At 39.0% G+C, this 26,825-nt stretch overlaps 1 protein-coding gene across 1 annotated transcript in view; it reads left to right on the top strand.

The window, feature by feature from the left end:
• LAMA3 (laminin subunit alpha 3) overlaps positions 1–26,825 on the top strand; it is a 106,527-nt gene that overhangs the window by 21,174 nt on the left and 58,528 nt on the right. The window contains exons 7-25 of the mRNA XM_066182428.1: positions 889–1,004; positions 3,936–4,054; positions 7,905–7,995; positions 9,002–9,133; positions 10,618–10,680; positions 11,752–11,793; positions 11,925–12,062; positions 12,912–13,046; positions 15,504–15,638; positions 16,037–16,083; positions 16,978–17,077; positions 18,279–18,331; positions 18,869–18,974; positions 19,905–20,004; positions 20,429–20,585; positions 22,431–22,569; positions 24,316–24,458; positions 25,739–25,839; positions 25,978–26,131. Of these exons, the coding sequence (XP_066038525.1) occupies positions 889–1,004; positions 3,936–4,054; positions 7,905–7,995; positions 9,002–9,133; positions 10,618–10,680; positions 11,752–11,793; positions 11,925–12,062; positions 12,912–13,046; positions 15,504–15,638; positions 16,037–16,083; positions 16,978–17,077; positions 18,279–18,331; positions 18,869–18,974; positions 19,905–20,004; positions 20,429–20,585; positions 22,431–22,569; positions 24,316–24,458; positions 25,739–25,839; positions 25,978–26,131 (2,071 nt within the window). The remainder of the gene's footprint in view (positions 1–888; positions 1,005–3,935; positions 4,055–7,904; positions 7,996–9,001; positions 9,134–10,617; positions 10,681–11,751; positions 11,794–11,924; positions 12,063–12,911; positions 13,047–15,503; positions 15,639–16,036; positions 16,084–16,977; positions 17,078–18,278; positions 18,332–18,868; positions 18,975–19,904; positions 20,005–20,428; positions 20,586–22,430; positions 22,570–24,315; positions 24,459–25,738; positions 25,840–25,977; positions 26,132–26,825) is intronic.

Genomic DNA, 26,825 nt, shown 5'->3' with positions numbered 1-26,825 from the left:
TTTAGTTGTGTTTAAATGAAGAGTAAGTGGGGAAGGTAAGTGCCTCCATTCCAGATATCTGTGCTAGGGAAAAGTAAGTAAAGAAGGAGAGAAATCTATGAAAATAGGATGGTTATACTCTAAAGTTTTATTGCGTCTGTGTCATTGGACTATACACATAAGAGAAGAATGTTGTAAGAAAGTATGAATAAGAAATATATAATACCCTACTGAATAAGAAATATGAAATATATAATAGCCTTATGAATAGCCTACTTAATAATAATAATAATAATAACGATAATAATAATAATAATAATAATAAATAAAGTAGGCTCTTCAGCTAAATAAATCAAAAACATCCCTACATTTCATTGATGAATAGTGTGCACTATCTTAAAAATAACAAGATCAAGTTATGATCTTGGTTTATTAAAAACACTGATAAAATTATTGTAAACAAAGCATAATGGAAAAGTTATGAAGGCATGCATTTAAAGGTAATAAATATTTTGATTGCTGTAGGCCAACAAATTTCAGTCTTGGAATGAAGCTAAAACAAGATACATCCTAAACTACTGTGTATCAACTTGATTTAATAATATAAAATGGTTTCATAACCCATTCTGTTGCATCCAATTAGAAAGGTTTTCTGTAAGTTATGTGTTCTAATAAACTCATAATCACATGACTAAAGTAATCAATTTTGAAGAATTTGAGGAAAGTTCCAAATCGTTTTAGTATTACTGATTGACTTCTTTTCATGTGAGGTTTATGTCCTGTCCTTTTCCTACTATATATAAGTCTTGGACTGCAGTAAAATGAAGAAAAAAAACAATTATGTTTGATTTAAAAACTTAAGAGAAAGATTTTAAGCCCAGCTTCTTTAAGAGGCTTTCATTTCTGTAGGTTTCAGTGTGAATGTCAGCATAACACTTGTGGAGAAACCTGTGATCGCTGCTGCCCTGGATATAATCAGAAGCAGTGGCAACCTGCAACAGCTGGGAGCACAAACATATGTGAACGTGAGTAGCCAAAAAGATGGTGGGTTGAAAGAAATACTGACAGGAGGGTGGGAATTAGCTGTAGCACACATGTTCATGAAACATAACCAGCATACTTTAACACCTTTTTTTTTTTTTCTGTATAGAGAAAAAGCTTTCCATACAGAAATAAAGAATCAAAAATGCGGTGAATATTTTTATTGTCTTCTTTCTTATTAAACAGTGGAAGTGATAATTTGTGTGAGAATATGACATAAGAAAAGTGGAAGACTTTCTGTAGAACATTGGGTCAGCATCTCAGTCATATCTGTCTGCTGACAGACTGTGGATCTCCAAGCAGAGCAGAGGCTACAGGCATCTTGTACAACTCCAAAATGTTCCTTTCCATCACCCTCTTGGTGTTCAGATTGCAGAGAGGTTGCTTGAGGCTAACACTGCTTGCAGGTGCTTGAGCTGCCCTCCCTTCTCAGACTGAGTGTTGCCCCTCACTGACCGTGTGCCAGTGGCACAAAGGTGTTCCTGGTGGGGAATCCTGGTGATTCCACACTTGTCCCTCTTCCCATCCTTGTATTTGGGCATTTGGAGTACATTAGCCCTACAGACTGACTAGTCAGGCTGGAGAAGCCCATTCATTTGCCTTTCCCCCACTTTCCCTGTGTTTCATTCTTAGACAAAGCGACAGCATGGACCCTCTTTTGGTGATGGGCTGTACTGTCACACACAGGTGTTTTCCATTCCCCTGGGTAGAAACCAGGTGGGGTGCTACAGAGCATTGCAATCTCTGTGCACAACCATTTCCTTTGTGTCTGGCCCAATCTATTTTTCTTGTCTGCCTCTCCTGAGAGTAGCATAGCCAGTGGGTACAAACTCTTAACAGGAGAACCTTATTTGAAAGTCAAAGAGATGTACCTATATAATTACTCTGAGGAATAAAGAGATGACTTGTTTAATTAAAACTGCAGTACTAAGACTTGGGAGGGGGGAAGGAGGTTGTGTGTGATTAAAATGTTTGATAGGAGGTAGGCATGTTGGGACACAGTTTTTGAACAATATTTAAAACCTCAATCAAGTCCCCCTCTTTAAAAGGAAAGCATTTTTTGCCAGAAAAGAGACAAAGAGCATAAATAATGTCATGTTTTTTGAAGAATGAGTGTATAGAAGATCATCTACAAGATTCTGAGCCAAAACCACTTCGTTTCTAACTACCTCTGAGAAAATATCCCTTTTATTATGGATTGCTCCTAGCGGTTTGAGGTGATTTGTTGAGAGCATTTGCCAGGTGCAGGCCTCTTTAGCTGGCAGCCAGTAGTGAAGGAATTAAAACAACCTTATTCAGCTTTCTAGAAGCCTGAGGTTCCTTGAGAGAAACTGATTGTAAAAAATTGGTGAAAGCTTGTAGGGATCGGCCCAACATTTTGCTGTGAGCTTCCCAGCATGTATGGATCAGCAAATGGCCCAAAGTGGTGGAAAGGTGCTGATGAGGTTATAAGGGGTTTCTATTCCTCTTTGAGTAAAAGTGTGTTACTGTAATCAGAGCAAATAATTTCCCATTGCTGTTAGAAGACATAGCTGAGCTGTAGCCCACAGATGGTTTGGCCCTAGAGGCAAGGGAGGTTTTATTTACATTGTAATTATACACATATATATGTATATATATATAAAATACTCTCTTTTTTTTCCTTTTCTGACTTAATATCTTGCGCCAGCATCTCATTTGTGTTATGTTTTATTTTCTTGAATAATTTTATGAGTAAGAAAACCTAAAGGTCTTCATAGGCTATTACATCCTGGCCAGGGGTCCCAGTCTTGAGCCCTGTCCAGTTCTTGTCAGCAGACCATAAGGGAGCCTAATGGCAGGGCCCCTCCTCAGCTGTGTGGTTGGCGATTTCTAGGCAAAGGGTTCCTTATCCACAGCTCTCCAGATAAAAAGATACAGAGAGAATGTAGAGAATGATCCAGTTTCTCTTCTCTTGTCTCTGTGATTATGTAGCAAGAAAATCAGTTCTCCCTGAGTTGTGCTCCCAGTTGTGCCAGGAACTTGGAATAGAGTTTGTAAGAATTACCTCCCATATGTTTCCCTCATCCTGAAGAAGGGGCAGAGCCCTTAGCTTCTGTAATCCGTTGCCTTCCAGAGTATTGTGTCCCCTGGTCCAGATGAAGGGAGGGTTTCCCTAAACATAGGGTCATAAACGTGATTTTATCAAGTCATAAGTTTAGGAATTTCCTGGGAAGGCAATTTCCTGTAATTAAAAGATCAACTAGCACCCAGATGCTTGGGGAAGCCTGTTTTTCCTACCTGCATTCTTTCAAAAAAATTGCCATTTTCCTCTCCAGTGAAGAAGGAAGATCAGATCAGAAAAAAAAAGAGGATGTTGAATGAATTTATGGCCCTTTGGTTTATTCTATTTGTCTGTTGTTATGGAATTATATTATAGCCAAGTTTGCTGGTATATCTGTACCCACAGCTGAGTATGAGAGTTCTTTGATGTAGGTCTTTTTATTTAAATGTGTACATCTTATCTGTAATTGTTAATTTTAAATAAAGGTTTAGTGCACATAGCATCAGTCCAGATGTTTTTTTTGAGACATGAAAAAATAAACATTTGAGCCTGTTTTTGATAATTTAAAAAAAACCTGCTGTGACCATTCTTCTGGAGCTTCCTAGTTCTGCATTTGTGCATAGCTATATAGTTTTGAGATGGTACAACTGTTGCCTTCTCTGGTAAGAGTAGCTGCACGTTTTCTTCATGTCTACATTACTGTACTGTTTCTGGTATGAAAATCCAGTTGTTTATAGGTAAATATGTGCATTTGAGTATACTTCAGCATGCCTGAGTGTGTGTACACACAAAAAAAGCTAATCTTATTTTACACCTCTGCTGGAGGTAGATGCTGTAGATTGCTAAATTACAGCGTTATAAAGAAAGCTGACATGGAATATTGCTTTTTCAGCCTGCAATTGCCATGGACATGCCACTGATTGCTACTATGATGCTGATGTTGATCAGCATCGAGAAAGCTTAAACATTCATGGGCATTATGAAGGTGGAGGAGTCTGCATTAACTGCCAGGTAAAAAGATTATTTTGATCAGTTAAAAAAAATGTTCACACCAGTAGTTTTGGGTCTGACCAGTCCAAATAGGCCCATTTCTGTGATGGTGTTACTGCTTGTACTCAAAGTGTGGAAAAAGGTGCATGAAAATAATTTACCTTATTCAACATTATTTGGTAATGTGTAAAAGTCACATAAAAATTGTATTTATGCTCAGTCCTGTGTGATCAAAACAAAACCACACAATCAAACCAAACAATTTAATCAGCTATAAAAATCCCCTTTCCTGTTGTTACAAAGTCTGCCATTTCCCTGCTTAACAGAAGGAAGTAAAACTAACCAAATTAAATGCCAGCTCAGGCCAGCTTGTTCCTTACTGCAGCAAAACACAGAGGGCTCTCTCTCATCAGCAGAAATAAAGGAGGGTCTAGACTATACCAAGATGGAAAGTTATAAATTGGGAAAGCCAGAATCTTAGAAGAGCCCTCTGGAATCCTTTTGGATTAGTGCTCCACCCAAACCAAGGCTAGATGCAAAATTATATCCAGTTGTATTGAGAAACACCCAGTTGAATTCTCCAAATTTCTGAGGATGCACTTTACACACACTCTTGGTAATCTTTAACAGCACTTAATCACACTCCTGTTCAGTTGGAATTTCCCCAGTTGCAGCTTGTGATAGTTGGCTTTTGGACTTGTGCTGTGCTTACGTGAGAAGAGTTGATTCTGTCTTTTGTGTAGAGGAAAGGTGGCTTAAGTAGAGGAAACAGTCATTACGCACCTTCCCCCTCCATGCCAACCAAAGTCATTCCCTCAGTTTCCTCTGAAAACTGGGGGGATGAGCTCCATAACTATCTTAGGGGCTTCGTTGGACTGAATCAAAAGTTGTAAATTTGGAATCAGAGAGTGACTTTGGAATCAGAGACTGTGTCTGTCATAAATGGATAGCACATTCTTGGAAGGAACAAGAATTTCTTTCATCCTGATTTTGTTGTACTTTGGCAATGACTATGAGGAAAGATCAAATAAGAATCTGATGAAGATCTAATCTTGGCCTTTTCTCTGCTTGTAGCAGGACTGAATTACTTGACCTCCTGAGGTCCCTTACAACCTGAGTCATTCATTGGTTCAGTGATCTTGTGGTTAAATAAATCCAGACTTAGTTGGAAGTCTGTCTTCCTTTTGTTATCAAGTCATCTGATGTCTGACAAGCAGCTGACCAGAATTTGGCATTACAGGAAAGTTATCATCAATTCTATGTTCCTGTGAAATCTATGCATCATGGTTTATGTATTATCATGTTGTGCATTTTAAAATATTGCTGTATTTAAGCAACTAAAAAGGCAAATATCCAGTATAGAGCATGTTTTCCATATTCTTGCCACAATACAATTAGATATTGTCCAAAAGGCAGTCAGAAGAGAGTAGCGTTATTTTTACTAACATGAGTAGAAGAAATGTTCTTTGTCTTCCAGTTGACATTTATGTGCAGAACTTTGTTCATGCAGTCTACTAAGATTTACCATGTTGTTCCTTTCTGTCAGCTCTTTGTTCATGAAAGAACATTTCTTTTAATACTGCTTCAAAGATAGAACAAAATTAGTCAAATTAGTCTAAATCTACAAATCCTAGTTTTATGACCGATATGAATTGTTTGTAATTAATTTTGTGGAAGTCATGTTGGATTAAATGAATCCAATAAGTCCAATTATAGATGTGGTTTTTTGTTGGGTTTTTTTTGTTGTTGTTTTATTTTTGTTTTGGTTTTTTGTTTGTTTTGATTTTTTTGGCTTTTGTTTGTTTTTTGCGGTGTTTTTGTTTGTTTGTTTTGTTTTTCTGGTTTTTGTTTTTTGGTTTTTGGTTTTCCCTGACAAAGTGCAAGAATTTTAGTTTACTTTTTCTGTTTGTGTCAGGGGAAAGAAAAGTTTTAGGAATGGATGCCTGAATGAAGAAGTGATATAACTGAGCTGTTGCATACAATAATAGAATCAGTTTCTTTAGAGTATGATGACAAAGGAGCTGTGGAAATCACAGAGTCCTACTCAAAGTGCTCAGCAACTCATTCCTCCAAGCTTTGAACACCTGCAAAGATTGGAATGCCACAGCCACTCACAGCAACGTGTTTCAGTGTTTGACTGCCTGAATGACAAATTTTGTCCCTAGTATCTAATCGAAATTTTTTATGTTCCAGTCTGTGCCTGTTGCCTCTCATCCTTTTGCTGTGCACCTCTGATACGAGACTGGGTCCATGTCCTCTGGGTTCTCTAATCCAGTAGTTGTAGGTAGCAGTAAATTCACCCTTCTCTTCTTAATTCTGAAAAAACCAAAGCATCTCAACCTCTTCTTGGATGCCATGTGCTTCTGCCTGGGTCTGCCCACAGCACCTGTCATCATATCACAGAAGTTCATGAGGTTGATTTGGGAATATTTTGCCCTGGAAATCTCCTATTACCTTCCTTTGTGTGTTCCGAATTTCTTCACTGAATCTCCTTCCCCACTGAGCCATGGGCCCCTACCCCCATTAGCTTTTCTTTTGCTGCTCCTCTAATCTTTCTTCTTGCACTTCACCTTCTTTGCTAGTTTTAACACTGCCAAGCTTTGGCTTTCCTAACTCCACTATCACATATTTGGGCAATGTCTTTGTATTGCCACCAAGCAGCCTGTCCCTGCTTCCACTTTCCATGCACTTTCTTTCTGAGTTTGAGATCAATCAGGAACTCTATGTTTATCTGTGTTGGCCTTCTGCCATGCTTGCATGTTGGGAAAAATGGTTCTAGTTCTAAGGACGCTGTCCATGAGAATCAACTGTCTCTCTTGGTCCCCTTTCCCACTCACGACACTTCCACACAGTGTCTTGTCAAGCAGCTCTCTGAGCAAGGACAAGTTTGCTTTCCAGAAGCCCAGAACTGTAATTCTGCTAATTGTCTTGTTTGCGTGGCTTTCATACATTCAAAATAACTTCTGGATTACTTGCACCCTGCTGCATTGTCCTTCTGGCATCTTCCTGAAGCTCTGTCTGGGCTGGGGCCACTGATGTGCCACTGGAGTGAGCTCCAGTAGCCACTGAGGAACAGGCAGAGTCCTGAATGCCCTGCTCATGAACTGTTCACCAGTCCATCCAGGAAATGCTGTGTCCCTGCTCAGCTCTGATTTGCAACACTCCCTAAAGAGGAACTAAACAGGGAGTGGGAGCTGGGGGAAATGTTTTGGTTGCTCCAGGGCTGAGCTTCCTCCTCTGGTTCCCTGGTTCTATGTCTGTGAGCTCATCAGGGTGCCTCATGACCATGATTTACTCAACTTGTACTTGCCATCACTGCAGTAGTTCAAATTACTTAGGATTTTTTTTTCTGGTGTGCCCAAACCACATATTTATAGAGACATACACTTTTCTAATGAAAAATATATTTTGTGCTTGCTGGACTGTTCAGTTTTTGGTGTCTTTTGGTATTGCTGATCTTAGACACAAGGTATTCAGAAAATTAATATATAGTACAAGAAAAAATTCATGATGCAGCCTCTTGAGCAATATGTACAATACGTGGTGGTAAGTAGCCTAAAAGAGATATTTTATGATATAAAGAAATATTTTTCCAAAGATTTTTTTTGTATGGGAGGAGGGGTTTGTAGTGCTTTAAAGAAAAAATCCAGCTGCTTTATGTGAGAATACCATGATTCAGAACCCTGTAGAGAACAGGTGGTTAAAGAACACCGCATGATGATTGATTCTTTATTGCAGTCATATTCTATTTTTTCCCATTCTTAATTGTATACAGAAACAGTGTAGAGGATGTTATTGTTTCTTAGTATTTCTTAGTTCTTCCAAGTTCCTCTCTTTATCTTGTATTATCCTTCTGTTTTATTTTGCACAGCACAACACGGCTGGGATTAACTGTGAGAAGTGTGCAAAAGGTTACTATCGTCCCTACGGTGTTCCAGTGAGAGCTCCTGGTGGTTGTATACGTGAGTCCTTCTCCAAAATCTTCTCTTGGTGGCTTGAGGGGTTTGGGCTATATAACCAAGGCATAGGATGTGTCTTTTGGGGAGGAAGAAATGGAAGAATGGGCAAAAGATGTTGGAGAACAGCTACAAATTAATTTCTGTGTTGCTTTAAACTCTTTAAATTATATTCTTCTCAATTTACGAGAAGAATAAGTTGTGTTTATGAGCATATTCAGAACGGCAGACAAATAGATAATAGGGCATAAAAGGGTATAGAGGAGACAGGATCATGGAAACCTGGGATACTGCTACACACCCCACAGTGAGGAGGATCTCAGGACCCCTAGGAAACCATTCTCATCTCATGTTCCCATGATCTTGTTTTTCTTAGCTCTCTGATGTACATGGGAGCTATCCTTTGATGCTTGGTCACTTGAAAATTTTATTTTTTAGCTCAGAAGGTCACAAGGATCACTACTCTGATCTTATGCAGTGCTGAGCCCATTGACTAATAGGTAATGCAGTAGGGTAATTACTAATAGAACATTTGAAAAAGAACTGAATATAGGTAAGAGGGAAGTGTTTAATTACAAACAGGTTGAAGGAGCCATGTGACAGGTTGTAGGAAACTACAGTTATGTTGTGTTTGGGGATTGAAAGGAGTGGGAAGTCAGCAGGGCTGTGGTCATAGTGTTGCATGTAGTGTGTAAGTGAAAGTGAATGGTGTGGCACTTAGTCTAGACCATGGAGAGAGATGAGTGGTTGCCACAGAAAAATTGCTGCCATGCTGTGGAGGAGCAATATGCAGGTTTTAGAATTAAAAAATCCTAAACCCTCCAAGAAACTAATGTGGGTTTTACTTTTAAGGGATGTATTGGTGATATGTAAGTACTTGGGAAGTGTTAATTCCTTAAATAATGAGTCATTCACATCTGCAGGTTTGTTGTTACAATGCCATTGTGCACTGCTGTAAAAGGCAAATTGATTATTTTCCAGAGAGTGCCTAATTGCTGGTACTTTTGCTTAGCCTGCAGTTGTAACTTGGAGCATGCAGATGGCTGTGAGGAAGGGTCTGGCCGCTGCTTCTGTAAGCAGAATTTCCAGGGAGACCACTGTGAACGCTGTGCTGATGGATTCTATGGTTATCCATTTTGTGTCTGTAAGTGTGCAAGTAAAATAGCCTCTTTTTCTGTATTTTAAATGTGCATGAAAGAATTAATGGTTTTAAATTGCTCATGACTTGGTTAAAAAAAACATCTGGTATTTCACCTTCGCATGTTTATGTGTTCTGATAAATCAGTTGTTGCAATACTGAGAGAGTTGGGTTTATTTAACAAAATGATAGTGACTTGAAAAACAGAGATTGTGCTGCATTCTCACAATTCTTTAAAACAAAAGAATCATTTTGATTCTTTTGAAAGAAAAAAATCATTTGAGACATCAAGTTTGCAGCCTATCCTCAGTGAGTTGTGAACTCCAGTTCTAAAGCCCTGAACAAATTGTTTAAACATGTGTCAGGATTTTTAGGGATAAAGACCACCTGCACAGAGAAATAGAACATGACTGTAATGACAGAGAGGGGAGAAAATGATTATGTGTTCTCCTTGACACCTCCTAGGACTTGGAACTCGCATCTCTGATAAACAATGCTTTTCCCATTAAAAATTACATATAAATAACTGAGCAGATAATGTAGCATCAGGATTGCTGCATAAAAGCTTCTGATTTCATGAAAAGATTGCAGAAATGCATCAGTGGGATGTTTTGTGCCTTCAGGAAAAAGACGTGTGTTTCTGACAGCTGGTAAAAAACGAGTGTTAATCTGGGACAAGATCTGAGGTCTGACTAGAAGAGATGTACCACAATAGAAACACAAGAAGAGGGAAAACAATGCAAAACAAAGGGAAAAAAAAACCCTGTGAAAATTGAATGTTGTTTGAATGCAATGGCTGTGATAGAATGTTGTCTGTACACTGCATTCTAGATTATCACATGTCATGCATCTTCTTGAATGAAACTTGACCTTTTAAAATTAGTTCAGCTCAGGTAGACATTGATCTAAGTTACACTGATGTTTGTAGCTCATTGACTTTGGATCCCATCTCAGTGCAAGAATGTTTAAGAATGGAAAGATAATGTTTAAGAATGGAAAGATAATCTAGCAATCTGGAGGACTCTCAAATAAAAGCTTCTAAGGTGTACATGTCATGAATTATGACAGTTCCTGTGGCAGGTGGTAATGCCACATAGAAGGAGATGGACCTTCAGCTGGAAGCAGGAAATGTGAAAGAAATATAAAGATCTTAGATAATTTTCACAAGGCTGTCCAGTGTAAGAAAGCTTTCTGCACAAAAGGATAGGGAGCAGGAAAGCAACCCGGTGGCATTTCCAAATGGTGTCTGGCCTTTCATGCTGCTTTTTTGAGAAGGGAACTTTGTATCTGAATTGGGAATCAGAAGTGCCATCTCTCTTACCTCTCTCCTAAGAAAACTAAAGAAAACTAAGCGGAAGTTTGTTACTGGAGTAATATGAATATCATGCTCTCTGTATTGGGATGGTAGATGACTTCATTGTTTGTCATGGTTCTTAATGAAATTAATGTGTTTGTTTCAAATGCTCCTCATTGTTTCTCTTGTTTTAAAGATACTCCTGTATATCCTCCTACTCCTTCAATTCCAAGAGATGAAGTGGCTGGTGACATAATAGGCAAGTTCTTGGTGGTTTTTCCCCATTTCACTCTTTTTCTCTATGTTGCTATTTTTCACTGTTTCAGTGGTGCCTGCTCTTCTTAGAGTCATAGAAGCATTAAGCTGATTTTTAGGCAGTAATTTTGCCTCTGTTGGTATTTATCTTTCAAGAGAACATTTTTTCTTGTCAGAAGTTCATCACGTTGTCATGTTTATACCAAACAGTTTAGTGGGCTAGCTCCAGAAAGAGTTGTGGATCAAAATGACTTCGGCCAGCCTCTGGCAGACATCTGCAGGAGGGGCTGACCATCTTGTTTAGTGCACTTAAGAACAAATCTATCAAGACTTTCTGACATGTACAACTTTCTGACATGACAGCCACTGCTTTGTGGTGTAAATCTCTTTCTTGAGGCTAATTGGTCTCTGCCTCTGGACTGTCCTCTCTCACCTGGAAAATTGTACGTTGCCGTTGGCAGTGAAGGACTTGATTTTTAAGAAAACTTCATATTTCTTGTTTAGCCCACTGCAAAGCTGCCTGAAATCCATACAATGATTCCCTTGGTAGAGTTACATTTTCTAGCCTATATTATCGTATAGCGCAACGGAGACATCATCACAGCTAGCACTTAATCACTTGCATACTTCTAATGCACTTCACCTTCATGCAGCATCCAGAATAATTGCCCTGGTAGGCCTCTGGGTATGCTCTGTTTCATATCCCCTTCTCTCACAAATTTTTAAAAGAAAAAAAAATCCAAAGGAAAGTGAATAAATATAACAGGAGAAAACAAATATTGAGCTCTTTGCACTTTCAACGAGCAGCACCTGAATTTGAAGGCATAAGAAAGGCAGCTTCCTCCAAGTGGAATTTTCAGTAGAAGTTGTAAATTTGTGCTGTCAGGCTAAGCACAATTGCAGATTGTGGCTTTTTGAATGAGATTTTGCATGTAAGGCTCATACAAACAGGGTATTTTTGTTCAAGAGTAATGTTTAATAAGTACTGATTTACTATTCTCTGCAAAATAACAAGGAATTCTGGGAATATACGCACTAACTTCATTTATTTCTTTTCCTTTCCTGTTTCAACTAGAAGGAGGCTGCAAACCAGGGTATTTTGGCCCCCAGTGTCTACGTAAGTGATGTAGTTTCTTTGACACTTGGAGCTTGTGCTCCAGGATAAATGCCAACCTTTGGCTTCCAAGGGAAATAAGAACTTTAAGATCATAATACTGCAAATGTTTTCTTTTCAAATGTGCTCTTCAGCATGCCAGTGCCATGGTGCAGGAGTGCTGGGCAGTGACTGTGATGGACGTACTGGGCAGTGCAGATGTCGAACTGGATTTGGGGGTTTTTCCTGTGATGCCTGTGCAGCTGGATTTTTTCAGTACCCCTTCTGCCATGGTAAGCCAAACACTCCCTTTTGGCAAGCATATCCCAAACACCAAATGCCCAGGTTTTATACTGAAGGATGAAGTTATTTTGCCATGGACATGTATTTGTAATATGCTCTCCCAAAATTCACACAAGTCAAACAAGAATAATATGATGAGGGGAGATTTTGATCTAAAAATGCCTGTTTCGTTGGTTGCTGTGTCATGTTTGATGTAGTTGCCAGACTCTAGTTTGTGTTTGGATTTAGTAACATTGATTAAACTTAGAATAAGTTTGGAAATATTGCTGTTACTTATCCTTGGGTTTTTTTTTTTTAAATTGTGTTTAATATGAGTTTGCAGCCTCACTTTGATGCATCAAGCTACCACCCCATCTAATCAATACTAGAAAACTGACTGGTTTTGAACTTTAATAGCTATCTCTGTACTGTCTTTTCAGGCAAGTTATTGACCACTCCCACCTGAGATTGTAAATCTAAACCATAAATTGTTTTGCTTCAGTCCCAGAAGCAATGGAACTGCTTTCAAAGTTGGCAAACCACTTGGGATTGATAAATCAGACTCTCAGTGGGGCCAGGCCAAGTGTAGTGCTTTGACACTGATAATGGAACTTTGAACATGCTTCACTGCTCTTTCATTAATGTTTTCCTTGTTCCTGAATTGCTACAGATGTGAGCCATCAATAAAAGCTGTTACGAATCTGTATAAATTTGATGGGAAAATTGTTGTCCTGTTGAGTGTCAGGGAGCAGGGAGTTGGTTTTACTGCTTTTCTTTTCAAATGTATTTTTATTTCAATAAAGATAAAAGAAGAGAGCCTGTACAGAGGCTGCCTCTGAAATACCTTTTCTCATTGGCAGTGTGTGAATGTAACTTGGTGGGTACCCAGCCCGAAGTCTGCGATTCCCTTGGGAGGTGTCTTTGTCGCTCGGGGGTCATTGGACTTCAGTGTGACAGCTGCCAGTCTGGCCACCACTCGTTTCCTGCCTGTCAAGGTAAGGCTGCTGGTTGCATGTACAGCATCAAACAGGGCCCTGAAAAGGCACACAGCGGTGTTTTCCAGGACAGCAGCCAAAGCAATGTACACAGCAGCAAATGGGCAACTCCCTCTTCTGCTCTCCAGGGAAATCCTTATATATTTTAATTCTCCAATTTCAGGCCTTTTTTTCCCTCATGGTCAGACTGTTTGATGTACCCTCAGTCAGCACAGCTGTCTTACTAATAACCAAAGCATTTGAGAGCTGTCCTCACATGGAGGCCCACAGCAACAGGGCACACTTGACTACTGAGGAAGCAGGATAGCAGAACTGTGAAACACTGGTTTGCTTTTGCAGAGAATCTTTGGTCCCTTGTTTGGTACCAAAGTTCGGTACCTTGAAAAAGGTGTGTCCTGTAAATCTGAAAATCTGAAGCTCTCATTTTGCTCTTCATGGTGGTTTCTCACTCATTTGAGATCATCTGACAGGAGGAACTAACCCAACCTGTGTCCACATAGGCATGAAACTTAAAGATATCGGTGGAGTTTCCCAAGGACTAGCCTGCATTTTACAAGACAAGGAAGTTAATGGAGTATAACTTTTGAGTGTTATAATGGTCTTGAGTTTATATGACGACTTCCATCAAGTCCTATTTGGCCCTAGGTTTTGTCTGCCTTTAAAGTGAATGATTTTTCCATTGAGAAAAAATATAGAATATTGCAGAGTTCTGGTATGTGCTTTCCTGGACTGATTAACGAGATTTATGTATAACATTGTGATTTGCTTTCTTCTCTCTTGTTATTTTTGGCTGTTGGCTACATCAGTCTTCTTCCTTTGGGCTTATACAGTTATTTGACTCCTGTAAAGGGACAGCAGAATTCTTTATGCCCTCATGCCCTGGTTTCAGCTGGGGTAGAGTTAATTTTATTCCTAGTACTGGGTGCAGTGCTGTGTTTTACCTTTTTTCCCAATTCTTCCCCCCATCCCATGGGTGGGGTGTGAGTGGCTGATTGTACCTATTTGTCAGCTGGGGTTAAACTGTGGCACCTTGCAAAGATAGACTGGGTTGTGTTACCAAACACAATGGGTGGAATAAATTGTGGGTTAATAAAACCCATGATTGTGGGTTTTGTGGTTTGGAGTAAATGAACATTTTTAATGAAAAACATTAAATCAGGATTCTGCATTGGTACACACTGTTCAGTGGTTTTAAAATGACGGGGGTTTTTCCTAGAGCAAAATCAAGTAGCAATCTTAAAGCAAATCAAGCCCGTATTGAATATGTTTGATCTTTGAACACCAAAAGCTGAAAAGAGACATAAAAGCTTAAAAGAGCATGCAAAAACAAATTGTAAAAGACAGATAAAAATACTTGAAAACACAGTCAGTGGGATTACTCAGAATTGCCGCAGTTCACAGTTTGTTCAGTTAAAATGAGCTGCCATGGGTTTAAACATAAATTAACACAGTGTGCTGCAAGCTGTGGGGGAAAGTGAGCAACCCAGCCTGCTATTCCTGTAAGGAATTGTCATCTTCAAAGGGGAGACAGATCTATATTTTTTGGGCTGCTGTGACTAGAACTAATCTCTCTGGTCTTGACTTGTTGAACTCAATAGAAGCTTTATTCAAATAAAGTGATATCGAAACAAAGCCTTTAAACAAAACTCTTAATACTAAAATTAGGAGAGAATGCAATATAATAGTCAAATGATGGGGACTCTAGTGGAGGTGCTGTTCTTGGAAGCTTCAGTGTTTGGATTTCTCTTACCCTAACTTCCTAGCAAGCCCTGTGTCTTTCCAAGCATCTTTGAAGTAAACATGGCAAAGTCAGATGTCTTTGACTGCAGCAGAAAGAGGAACCAAAAGGGGGAACCAGAAACATGAACATGTAACAAGGAAGACAGTGTTAGCTTTTTATTTCTGTCAGTCAGCCATTTCTGCCAGTCATGACATCCAAGTGGTTTAACTACAGCACTTCGTCTTGTACCTGGGACAGCTGGGATGCCCAGATGGGATCCCATTCCCGCGCCTGTGAAGTGTGACCCTGTGGAACATCCCAGCATCATCTCAAGAAAATGGCAGGTCTTGTCTTTAGCTGTTTGTCCAAAGTAGTGATATCTCAATAGTGGTACCATGACAACATGCTTTGAGTATATTTTTTAAAGATTTCTGAAGTATTTTTCTCATGAGACATTCTTCCCAAATGTAAGACAGATTTATGTCTCTTACATGTGGTTTGCAAGGCATCAAACTGAATCCCTTAGCTGTGAGTTACAGAACTGCAGGAACCAAGATTATCAGTGGTTGAGGAGGCAATTGCAGAATAACCTTCCGTTTTGGGATATTTATTTTTGGTGGTAAAATTATGGTTTGTCTGGTAATCTGAACGTAAATGATAGATTTATATTCAAAGGTAAGTTTTTTTGAAAATTCTAGGTTTAGACATGTATCTGTTATATTTTTTCCTCTGTGCAGAATGCAGTTGTGATGGTGTTGGCTCACTGGGGAGTACCTGTGGTCCTGGAGGACAGTGTCTGTGCCATAGTAACTATGCTGGGCTGAGATGTGACCGGTGTGCTCCAGGATATTACAGCTATCCCAACTGCTGGCGTGAGTAAAAGCCTTCCATACTTTTACCAGGGTTTTCCTTCCTATTTCTGCAACATGGAAGAAAATAAATCTTCTCAAATATATTTCCATTTAAAAGATCTCAATTTTGACGGGACAGGAACTTTAAGAAAATATCTGTCAGTTCCATAGGTTAATGTTCTGTTTTTCCATGTGACTGCTTTGTATACAAACCCAAATACTATAAATCAGGCTAAACACACATTTAAAAGATCATTATTAAAGGCTTCCTGTGTCTTGGAGTTCAAAGCATTTGAGCCTCTACAAAGTAACCGTATTAAAAAACCCTTTCCAGCTCATACCTGCTACGTTGTGCTTCTCACTACCACATTCCACATCTCTGTTTTCAAAAGATCTTTCCATGTTTCTGTTTCATAAAGGTGTCAACAGCGAGTGTGACCCTGCAGGTAGCGTTGGTTCTCACTCTGTAAGTATTGTGCCACTGCAGCTAACAGTGCATGTTAATCATTCATGTGCCTTTGCTGAACACATCCAGCTCATTGCTCAAGCCCTGAAGCCTGCTCTTAGATTCTAAAAGAATTGCATGAGCTTTTTTGAAAAGTAGGAGTGGAAATAAACTTTGTGTTTTGTTCTTTGATCATACCAGTGCAAAACCTTGTCAAGGGTGGGGGGGGTTATCTTTTATATATAAAATATGCATACTGTTCATGTTCTTAACACTAACATATACAGGAAAATATAAGCCTATGCATGTCTCAAAGACCTTCTGGGTCTGGGTTGCAACAGGCCTTTCAGCATCAAATTATTCTTGAAAAATCATTACATCTTTGTTGCCATTCCACTATTATTGTTATTAATACTATGATGGGTATTAGTAGTTGTATATTACCAGAAATTACAGGCATTGTTAAATGTGTAGCAAAGACCACCCAAAGGGTGAGATGGATGGTAGGGGCTATGTAGGCTTCTGTGTAGAGCTATGTGTGTCTTCCACCAATAAAGAAAAGATTAAATATGAAAATGAGTTGGTATTTTTAAGGAAATATGGGGTTTATTCTTTGTGCAAAACAGTTAATACTTTAGAGCAGTTCTAATAAGGCTATAAAAGAATTGGAAAGAACATCCTTTGGGACCCTTAGAATAAATTAGATACATTAAAAATATGCAGGGTGGAACAATCCTGTGCTGATAGTATGAGACAGAAATATCCAAGATGGCTGAATCAGCCTGAGACCCATGTGTCTGTAAAAGTCAGTAAAACTGCATGAGCTCTTAACAATGTTAGGTTTTTCTTAGTAGAAAAGAGCAATAGGATTTTTATGAAGCAGGTGAACCCATATTAGCTGCTTTCTGTTGTTAGGGATATTGTCAATGTCTGCAGCATGTTGAAGGTCCTACCTGCAGTAAATGCAAACCCTTGTACTGGAACCTGGCCAAAGAAAACCCCGAGGGATGTACAGGTAGGGCTTCATCGCATATTTCTCTGGCTTATGACATATAGTCATCTTTATTCTCTGAAACTGTCTGTGGTGCTCTTTGTGACTTTAACTAAACTCTTGTTAACAGCATGTTTCTCATGCTGCTTAATGGTAACACCAAATTACCCGTGATACCAGCAGTTACTTTCAGAAACCAGGCCTTAATTTCCTGGGTGTTTGGCTACTGCTGAACCTGGATGTGCTCTGGAGTTACAATGATATTCACTTCATATGGCCCTACAGCAGATCTACTGGAGCAAGGCAGGATTTTTACCTGTAACCCTGAAATCAGAATTTGATTCATTGTTTTGAGAAAAAAAATAGTGCTTTTTAACTTTATGTTATTTCCTAGCTTGGAGTGTAAAGCCTTCCTGTGCCTCCCTGTGGCCTCAGGGTGTGACAAATCTGTTATGGTTTATATCTGTATAATAACCTGTGATCGTCAATGTTTTCCAATAGGGAGTGTGTGTTTTTCAGCAGATTATAATAATTAATTAAGATTTAAAAGGGTAAAGATAAAAAAAAAAAAATCTTTAGAGGTTCTCTCCAACTGTTTCCATTGGAACAGATTCCACCCCAACAGCCACTGAAGATGAGTAGCTTTAGACCTGATAATGGTATCATTGCATTTTTTACTTTAGATCTCTAAATACTAAACAACTCCTCAAATATTAAGTACTGCACTTTCCATGTAATTCTCTACTTTCAGTCACAGAGTCAATATTGGGTTTCTCCAAACTTCTGGGTGAGCATAGTTCCTCCCTGCAATATTTTCTTCATTTCTTTTACATATGGAGGCTTGATTTAGTCCCGGAATAGCACTGCAGTAAAGAAGGTGCCAGTCAGGCTGGAAGACACTATTTTGTATCAATTGTCTGAATGTTTCTAAGAAAGAAAACAATTGTAAATTCAAACTCAATACTGTTTTTTTGTCAAATAAAAGTCACATCACTTTAAAACACACTAGTAAATCACACACACTTAGAAGTCCTCATTCCTTCTCCTTCTCTTTTTCTTCTCACCTCATACCAGTATCTTGTCTGCTGTTCTGAACCTCCCAGAATAAAATCTATCTTGTGGCACATTGACTCAAAATTGCAGATTCAGGGTGGTGGAATTTTTCCCTGTAAAGTATCATGAAAAGATGAAATGCAGGTGTCTTTGGTTTTTTTCATCTGTGCAGCATGCCAGTGTGATGTGAGTGGAACACTAAGTGGAGTTGGAGAATGTCAGCAGGTAAAGTGAAATTAAAAGAAAGATATTAATTAAATTGATTATTGTAAAGATAAATTATTATAACATTTTGTAAGGTAGAAATCTTTGTACTGTTTATTGCTTTTGAACATAAAATGGCTAGTTTTATACGTCAAAGAATCAATTTTACACATCCAAGGGATGTATAAAGTTTTTAAAAAATTATTTTCTTCTTGAGTTTATGTATTTTCTGGCCTGTTTCTGAAGATCCTAAATGACAGAAATAATGTCCAGATAATGATTTTTGGGTTTTGTGGGTTTTTTTCCTTTTTAGTTTTTTTTTCTTTCATTTGTTTGTTTATGTGGTTTTTTGGTTTGGTTCTTGGTGTGGTGTTTTTTGGTTTTTTGGGGTTTTTTTTGGTTTGGTTTGTTTGATTGGGTTTTTTTGTTGTTTCTTGGGCTTTTTTTGAGATTAGAAGGCTTTTACTCTTTAGAAGTAGAGGGAATTCAGAGTATTGAGAGATTAAAGTTCTGGAAAGGTACTGAAACGTTTTTTGATGAAATTTATTTTCTTCACAGGAAAATGGGCATTGCTACTGCAAATCTAATGTTTGTGGAGATTCCTGTGACACTTGTGAAGCTGGTTATTATGCTCTTGAAGAAAAGAATTATTTTGGCTGCCAAGGTAAAATAAATACAGGACATCTCTGGTGGAACATTTGCACTTAGCACAAAAGTCTTTAGAATTCCCTAGGCTGTACTTTTAGAATGGAGGTGTTTGAATTACTCATGTGCACAGCATTTTGCACTGGTGCTGGTCCTGTAACCTTGCTTGTGACTCCTCTTTTGCCTTTCAGCAAGAGAAGAAACAAGGCAGATGTTACCACTGTGCTTCCCAGACATTTTGTGCATGTCTTAGAAAACAGGATGCTTTTAGGCTATAATATAAATCTTCTTTGGGAACACTCAGCCTGTCAATCCAGCTTGAAATTTTTAGCCTTGACATACTTGTTCCTTAGTACATCATATTATACCTCATTACTAGAGGTCTCCTTTAGTTTGTGCCACAAGTCCTGTCTCCTGTAGAAAATCATTCAATATTGTTGTCCAGTGTCAGTTGAAAATATGTATATGAACACATACATTGCAATTTTGTCAGATAGATTAAATATTGGGGTGCCACACTTTGAGACATTAACATCTTGCAATTTTTATAAGTCAGGTTTTAGATTCTGTGGTTTGTGGGTATTTAAAAATAGTTACTCTTTGTGATATCACTGCAGAAATTCTGACTTGCTAGGAAAACATTTGCGTAACAGTTCTGCAAAACAGCAGCCCTGCATTTAGCAATGTGATATGGTGTACTGATTGAGGTTTTTTTACAAAGTGACTTCTGTCACATTCTAGGAATAAATAAAAAAGAAAACAGGCACAAACACGGGGAGCTCAAAATAATTGCAGCTTCTGCACGTGTATTAAGTTGTGTTTGAAAGAGTCTAAAGGGCTCTGGGAGGAGGAAACGAGTCATTAATGGTGTTTGATTAGGTGAAGCCGTGGTGTGTTTTCTGATAACTTTTATCACTCTTTGATCTGGCCTGTGCTCTGCTTCTGCCAGGCTGCAGGTGTGACGTTGGAGGCTCCCTCAGCCCAGCCTGTTCCCGGCCCTGGGGCAGCTGCCGGTGCAGGGCACACATCGTGGGCACCACCTGTCGGGAGTGAGTCCAGCTGTTCAGTCCATAAGTCCCATAAGTCCCTTGTTATACTTTCATTCTGGGTTTGTTGATAAGTAACTTGGTAAATTGCACTGGTTATTGATGCTAATTTTCCTGGGCAGATTCCCTTCCTATATTTTAGTAAGATTTTCTGACTTGTTTCCTTAAATGACCAATACCAATTTTGCAATAGTATTGCATATCTGTCTATGTATCTATCAAGTTGTATAGGAAAAAGTATGAAAGCTGTAAAAGCTTCTGGAAAGAAAATTCTCATTGCCTCCATTTTGAATCTATGAGTTGCTGTCAGAATTCCTCAGTCATCAGTAGATCACCTCCCTTCCACTGCTTTTTACCTTTAAATGCAGATTATAAATGACTGGTAATTCTTTGCTGATTTGTTTTGGGTTTTTTTCCTCCTTGAAAGGCCTGAAAAAAACTATTTTTTTCCTGATCTGCACCACATGAAGTTTGAGATTGAAGATGGTACTACTGTCCAAGGAGGGAAAATTCGGTTTGGCTATGATCCTCAGGAATTTCCTAGCTTCAGTTGGAGAGGATATGCACAGATGTCCTCTATACAAGTAAGCTGGTATTTCACTCAAGGCTTTGGGGTGAAAATGAAAACAAAAGTGCATAGCACATATGTCTTTATAATACTGCTATGTGTGTAGAGGGTCATGGAAAAAAGACAGAAAAAAGGACAGGATCTGACTAATCCAAACCCTTTGGCACTATGTTGCTGTTTGGATTAGTGAGTGTTGGTATTTTTGTCAGGTACTTTGCATGTTGCTTGTGCAAGTATACCTTCTTCAGAAATGTTCTTTGAGGTTGACTTTTTTGTGAGACAGCTCTAAAGAGGGAACTTACAGCTTTAAAGTCTATAATACTAGGTGCAGAAAATCTTGTCATGCCAAGAACAGTGGAAACAGCAGAAGATTAATGCTTGGCTAAATAATTTGAATTGCACAAGTCTATGACAGTCTGTATCCATAAGATTTTCAGGTAAATTCACAGTGCTGTCACTGAGGTCATCTCACACTTGAACTTACATTGGGTAAAGAAGAGAGAGATGACAGCTTTTATTATGAATGAGACCTTCACATTACAGCAAACAGGAAAATGTGTGATTCAGTAAAAGAAGCTGTGAGCAGGGGCAAATTGGCAACATTTATTTGAGTTTCATGACAGACTATAAATAAACTAAACGACAGCTGAGGGAATAAGTAAATCACAGAAATAGAAAGTCACCATAATTTCTCTGAGAAGGGCCCTTCTGACTTTGGATTGAACCGCTGATCAAATGAAGCAGAATTTTAAAACAGTAGATTTGAGTAATAAATGGGATTTGTTCACTCGTCTTGAAAGTAGTGCTTTGTTATAGTCGTGTCCAGCCTCCATTCGTCTAGGGACTAATGAATCACTGTAGCACGGGACAAAAGCACACATAACCATTGCACAATGATTTCCTTTATGTTCTTCATTTTTCAGTCATTTTTCTTTTGTTGTTTTGGTCTTGGATTTTTTTTTATCCCAGATAATTTTTGAATTTTTTGTATCTTTCCACATTCGTAAATGAGGGCAGCTCTTTGGTTTCTGTGATTTCTTAAATGCTTTCTAATTCAGCTGCTTTTTGCATTTCTTTTGTAGGGGCTTTTTGTTTTGTTTTCAGATGTGGTAAACAGAGAAACTGTTTGCATTTGGGGAAGCAGAGTGGACCACAGTGGTGGGGAGGTCACTGTGCCACAAGTAGCTTGGAAAGGGACAGCAGGTGGATTGTGACGGGTGAACTGGTGGGAACTGGATTGTGAGGGGAGCTTTAGGATTTAGGATGGAAAGGAAGAAACCAAACCCATGAGACTGCACCAGTCCTGTTTTTTCCTAATCCACCACTGACCCTTAACATGTAGTTTTTCTGTAAACTAAGTAATAGGGCTGTGTGAATGCAGAGAATTTTGTGGGTCTGGAGGTGTCAGTTCAGCCCCAGGACAAGGACAGCATTCCTGGTATTGCAGTTCTAAGCAACTGTGGGATCTGGTGGAGAATCAGAAGTTTCAGTGACAGTCTGAGGTGTCTGCATGCTGTGGGATCTCAGACTACGATCAATGACTGCAGCCTGTTCCTTGGAAAGGCAGGAATATCAACAGCCCTTGATACCATATTCCTCCTTTATGGCCCGAGTGGGGAGAATAACAGTGAAATACTGTTGGTGTATCACATTAACACATGTTAGTTCAGCCATTCCGTGTCCTTGTGGATCAGCTGGTATTCAACAAGAGTTTTATTTCACAGGAGATTTTGTTCTATGCTCTTTTGTAAGCTGCGCAAGCCTTTTGTCTTTGCCAAATGTTTTTTTCTTTCTCTGGGTGCTAGTAACAAGTAATGTACTTTCCATTCCTCCTTTTTCCCTTTCTTTTTATTTTTCCCAGCCAGAGGTGGTTGTGCCTATCACTGTGGCTTCCCCTAAGCTCTTCCACCTAGTCCTCCACTATGTCAGCCTGGGCTCAAAAAGCTCTAAAGGGAAGATCTCAGTTGCTGAGAGAAAACATATTGGCACTAATTATACTTGTAAGTGAATTAATTTTCTCACTAGGCTTCCCTGTCTTCCCCTGTCATACACCAGCATTGCCATTCCAGTATGTACTTGTCTGCATGTGCCTTTTTCTTGTAGGACTTTAGTCTGGTGCTTGCATGGCTTCTAACTCTTCCTCAATTCAGCACTTTACGGCTGTTTTTGTTTATTAACTTCCATTTTTCAGAATGAAGTGAGGATAACTTTGAATGTGGAAAAATCAAACCTCTACTTATTTCGCATTATCCTGAGGTATATTAACCCTGGAGGCGAAACATTATCTGGTCGCATATCTGCTTGTCAGTCTCAGCCTGGAGCAGGTAGGTGTCACTCAGCAGTGCAACAGTTCAGATGAATGTTAGATCAGAGAAGGCTTTCCAAGGTGCACCTAAGTCAAGTCTTTAGTGTTGCTTAAAAGGGGCATCACTTTTAACAGCTTTTGTGCTTCTCCTTGTACATTTTGCTGTGTAATTGATGTGGCTGTGTTTGCATGAAACCCCTGCTTGCAGTAGTAATCAACATTTGTTTTTCAAATGTTTGCCACACTTAGTACACTTAGTCCTGTACTTGGAAGCTCTAAACTGTGGGCTTTATGAAGCTTTTAAAGAAGGTAACAACACTTCGTTGGGTTTACTTGCCTTTAATATTTAAGTTTCAAATGTGACTTTTGCCTTCATTCAATGAGTAAGATTTGTTTAAAATTATGAACCCAGTCTACCAAGTTAGCTCTGATTACAGACCTCAAAAATGTGGTGCCTTTCAGGCCCTGATAAAAGATAAATAGTCCATATCCTTTGCATGGTAGGGGCATACCAAACCTATGTGCAGAATTATGTCTTACTATTCCTGCCTTACTGAGAGGAATAAAGTTATAGATCCTTTTAGAAGTTCAAGTAAGACAAAACTGAAGACTTCACAGACACCATTCGGCAGAGTGGCAGAAGTTTGTGGTCATCATTTTGTGGCTTCTAATGACTGGGAGACAGGGAACCAGATTTTGTCTGTTTCCAGGGTCTTCAAGGAGGAAGCTTTTAACATTCATCACAGTTGATTCTCATGACTTGTATTTGACAAAGCATACCACAACTATATTTCTGTAGTGCACAGAGGCATGTGTGTACTGGGTTGGATTGGAAGGGGCTTTAAGATCATCCATTTCCAACCCCCTGCCATGGGCAGGGACACCTTCCACTAGACCAGGTTGCTCAGAGCCCCATCCAACTTGGCCTTGAACAGTGCCAGGGATGAGGCATCCACAGCTGGCCCATCATCACTGCCTAGAAGTTATCTGTCTGTAAGTAAAAATTTTAGGTGCTACTGAGAACCTCCAATACCTGAAGTATTTGACTTAAAGTCACATGAGAATATGAAATATGTCAGCTGAACATGTTGAAAGTCAGTGCAGAGAGAGGTTGAATGGAATATTATGGAAGGGGAAACTGAAAAACTGACTATTTCAGAATATTGAAAAACTGGTCATTACAGGGGCAGAGCTCTGCTTTTCTGTACCAATTTGCTCAGGAGTAGTAAGCAGGAAAACAACAACCACTGCATAGCTCTGTCTGGTCGAGTGCATTGCTAATGCATATTGTCTGAAAAGCACTGATCAACTCCTGTCAAACAAAATTTAGTGGGCTGAATTATCAGTCCAGCTCACTAAGCAAGTAGAAACATTTTACACAGTCACTTACATTTTTCACTTGTTTTTTTTTGGTTTGTTTTTTTTTTTTTTTTTCTGGCAGGGGCTGCTCAGAGCAAAGAGTTTGTCTTCCCACCCAGCAAGGAGCCGGCTTTTATCACAATCCCAGGAAAAAGCTCCACAGAGCCTTTCTCACTGGCTCCAGGCACGTGGACTGTCAGTATAATGGCAGAGGAAGTCCTCTTGGTAAGAAAACAATTGAGGAAAACAACTGCTTGAAGGTTGTCATAAAGTTACTGCTCTGGAGTTGTTTGCTGCAAAGAACCCAGCAAGCCAGTGAAATTCAGCACTAGTGAAAGGAACAGAATACAATTATGAAAATTACACTTCTGCCTCTTATTTCTTCTTTTTCTCCTGCTTTAATTTTTCTTCTCCTTACAAACTTTAAGTCTATCTGGAATCTGTACCTTCAAATGATAAGGTATTATTAACATACAGCACAAGGCATAAATGCTTACAAAAATTAGTTGTTTTTACATATCAGATGTTGTATCTAGAGCTTAGCTCAGCCTAGGCCTTAGTTTCTTGACAAGAAAGTTTTCATAAGAGTATTGTAAGATGAGCTGCATTATAAGCAGGTCAATTTCTGACGGCTTTTATCCTCCTATCTTTCCTTTCCTTTCATTCACTGAAAAGCTGAAAAATTTTCTAGCAGCAGTTTTAAGAAATTGCTAGAGAAAGAGAAATCATTTGAGGTGATCATTGATGAAAAATCTTAAATATGTATGCTCACAAAGCATACCAAAATTCTTACGTATTTTATACAGGGATAAAAAGCGGTGTCTCTAGTCATTAAGCCTGGGGCTGTATTAAATTTATGGAATACCACATGAAGTGTTAGTAAAGAGCTTGCAAAGATATTTCTTGCTGAAAGTGACAGTATTATTGTGCTGGGTTTTTTTACTAATGTCTTTGAAAAGGTATATGTTAATTATCTTAGCCCACCATGTTCTCACATTAACGGTTGTTATACTTTAGCTCTAATGTATCAATTTAAGTAAGCAAGGCAGAACAAAAATCTACCAGCTTTTGAAACACATCTTAATAGGTTATATGGAGTATTTTTATCAAGTCATCTGGGATACATGAATCTCCTGTGTGGAGTCATCCAGAGTTGAGTTGTGTGCTTGTGGATTGCTCTCATGGATGGAAACTGCAGGCATCTGTCTGTGTGTTACTGTCCTGCGGGGAAGCTCCCTTCAGTGAACTGTCTCGTACAACACATGATGGGAGAGTGACTTCAGAGTTTCCCTGATCACAGGGTATCTGAAATTACAGGGTTAGCATTCTGATGTTACTGGCCCAAGCAGTAACAGAAAAAAAAGCCCCACCCACATCTTGCAGAGAACTTCTGTACAAATTGTGTATTTGGTTGGTTTCATTCCTTGTTACTTCTTGAAAACCTGGAGATGTTCTTTTTGTCGTTGTTTGAGTGCTTTAGCATTTGTTGTATTCTTTGTTCTTAGGATTATCTGGTGCTGTTACCTAGTGATTACTACGAGGCATCCCTGTTGCAGATCCGAGTTACAGAGCCTTGCACACATCCCAGGCCTGCTTCAGCAGAACAGTCAGTAGATAAACTACAGTGTAAACCAGTGCCTTGGTTTGTTTTGTTATCATCGTCCTGCACTTGAAAACAATAATAATCCTGTGTTTTGTTTGTTTTGTTTTTGTTTTTGTTGATTTTTTTTTTTTTTGGTGTAAGCTGCTTGCTCTATCAGCATTTGCCCCTGGGCAGATTTTCCTGTGTCCTTGGTTCAGAGGCAGTGCATTTCAGGCACTGGGGAGAATCCAGAAGAGTATCTGTGCGACAGCCAGCTCCCAGTCAGCCGGTGATGGCCCATATCAGTGGAAGAGAGGTCAGATTCCTGCCTGCTAATTGCAGTTCCATCTGTGCTGTTGACTATAAACCTACCAGACTAAAATGGTTGCGGATTTACAGCCCAGCATTTTCAGATCTTAACACATCCCTAAAACTGACTCTGCACCAAGGTCTGCATTTTACACAAAACTACGTAAAAGTATCAGTGTAGACAGATTTATAGCTGTGACTGGAGTGGACATTCCACTCTGGCAAAAGCATTTCATTAAATAAAAATCCTTCTCCTTTAGGCATACTGGCTTGTTCAGAAGAAGTGTCATGATTTGTCAGCAGAAATGGCATACATTCATCACTCTAAATTGATCTCTTTTTTTCTTAAATAGCTACACTTAGGTAAAATGTTTGCTTTACTGGAAAACAAGCAGAAGCAATTATGCCACTGCTGTAGGTCCTTTGATAGCAAAACATGTTTTATGAAATGAGAAGGTCTACTAGAAGTGTGTTTGGCAAAAAATAAAGTATTTTATCAAGTATGTGATAGTGATGTAAGATGATTGTGGCCTCCATTACTGTGCTTGGATATTTCTTTTAAAAACATCAAGTACAGCAAGAGTACTCAAATGCCACAGGCTCTGGTGCTTCTTCTCTGATGCATGTGCAAAATTTACTGGTATGAATAATTGCAGTGAAGTCAAGAGGACTGTTGACAGAATTATTTACATGTTTAAGTG

The sequence above is a fragment of the Chamaea fasciata genome, unplaced genomic scaffold, assembly GCF_029207755.1.
Source record: "Chamaea fasciata isolate MVZ Bird 193981 ecotype frontalis unplaced genomic scaffold, bChaFas1.0.hap1 SCAF_1, whole genome shotgun sequence".
In the NCBI taxonomy this organism is placed as follows: Eukaryota; Metazoa; Chordata; class Aves; order Passeriformes; family Sylviidae; genus Chamaea; species Chamaea fasciata.
The sequence above is the reverse complement of the archived record's forward strand: the minus strand, read 5'-3'. Positions and strand labels throughout refer to the sequence as shown.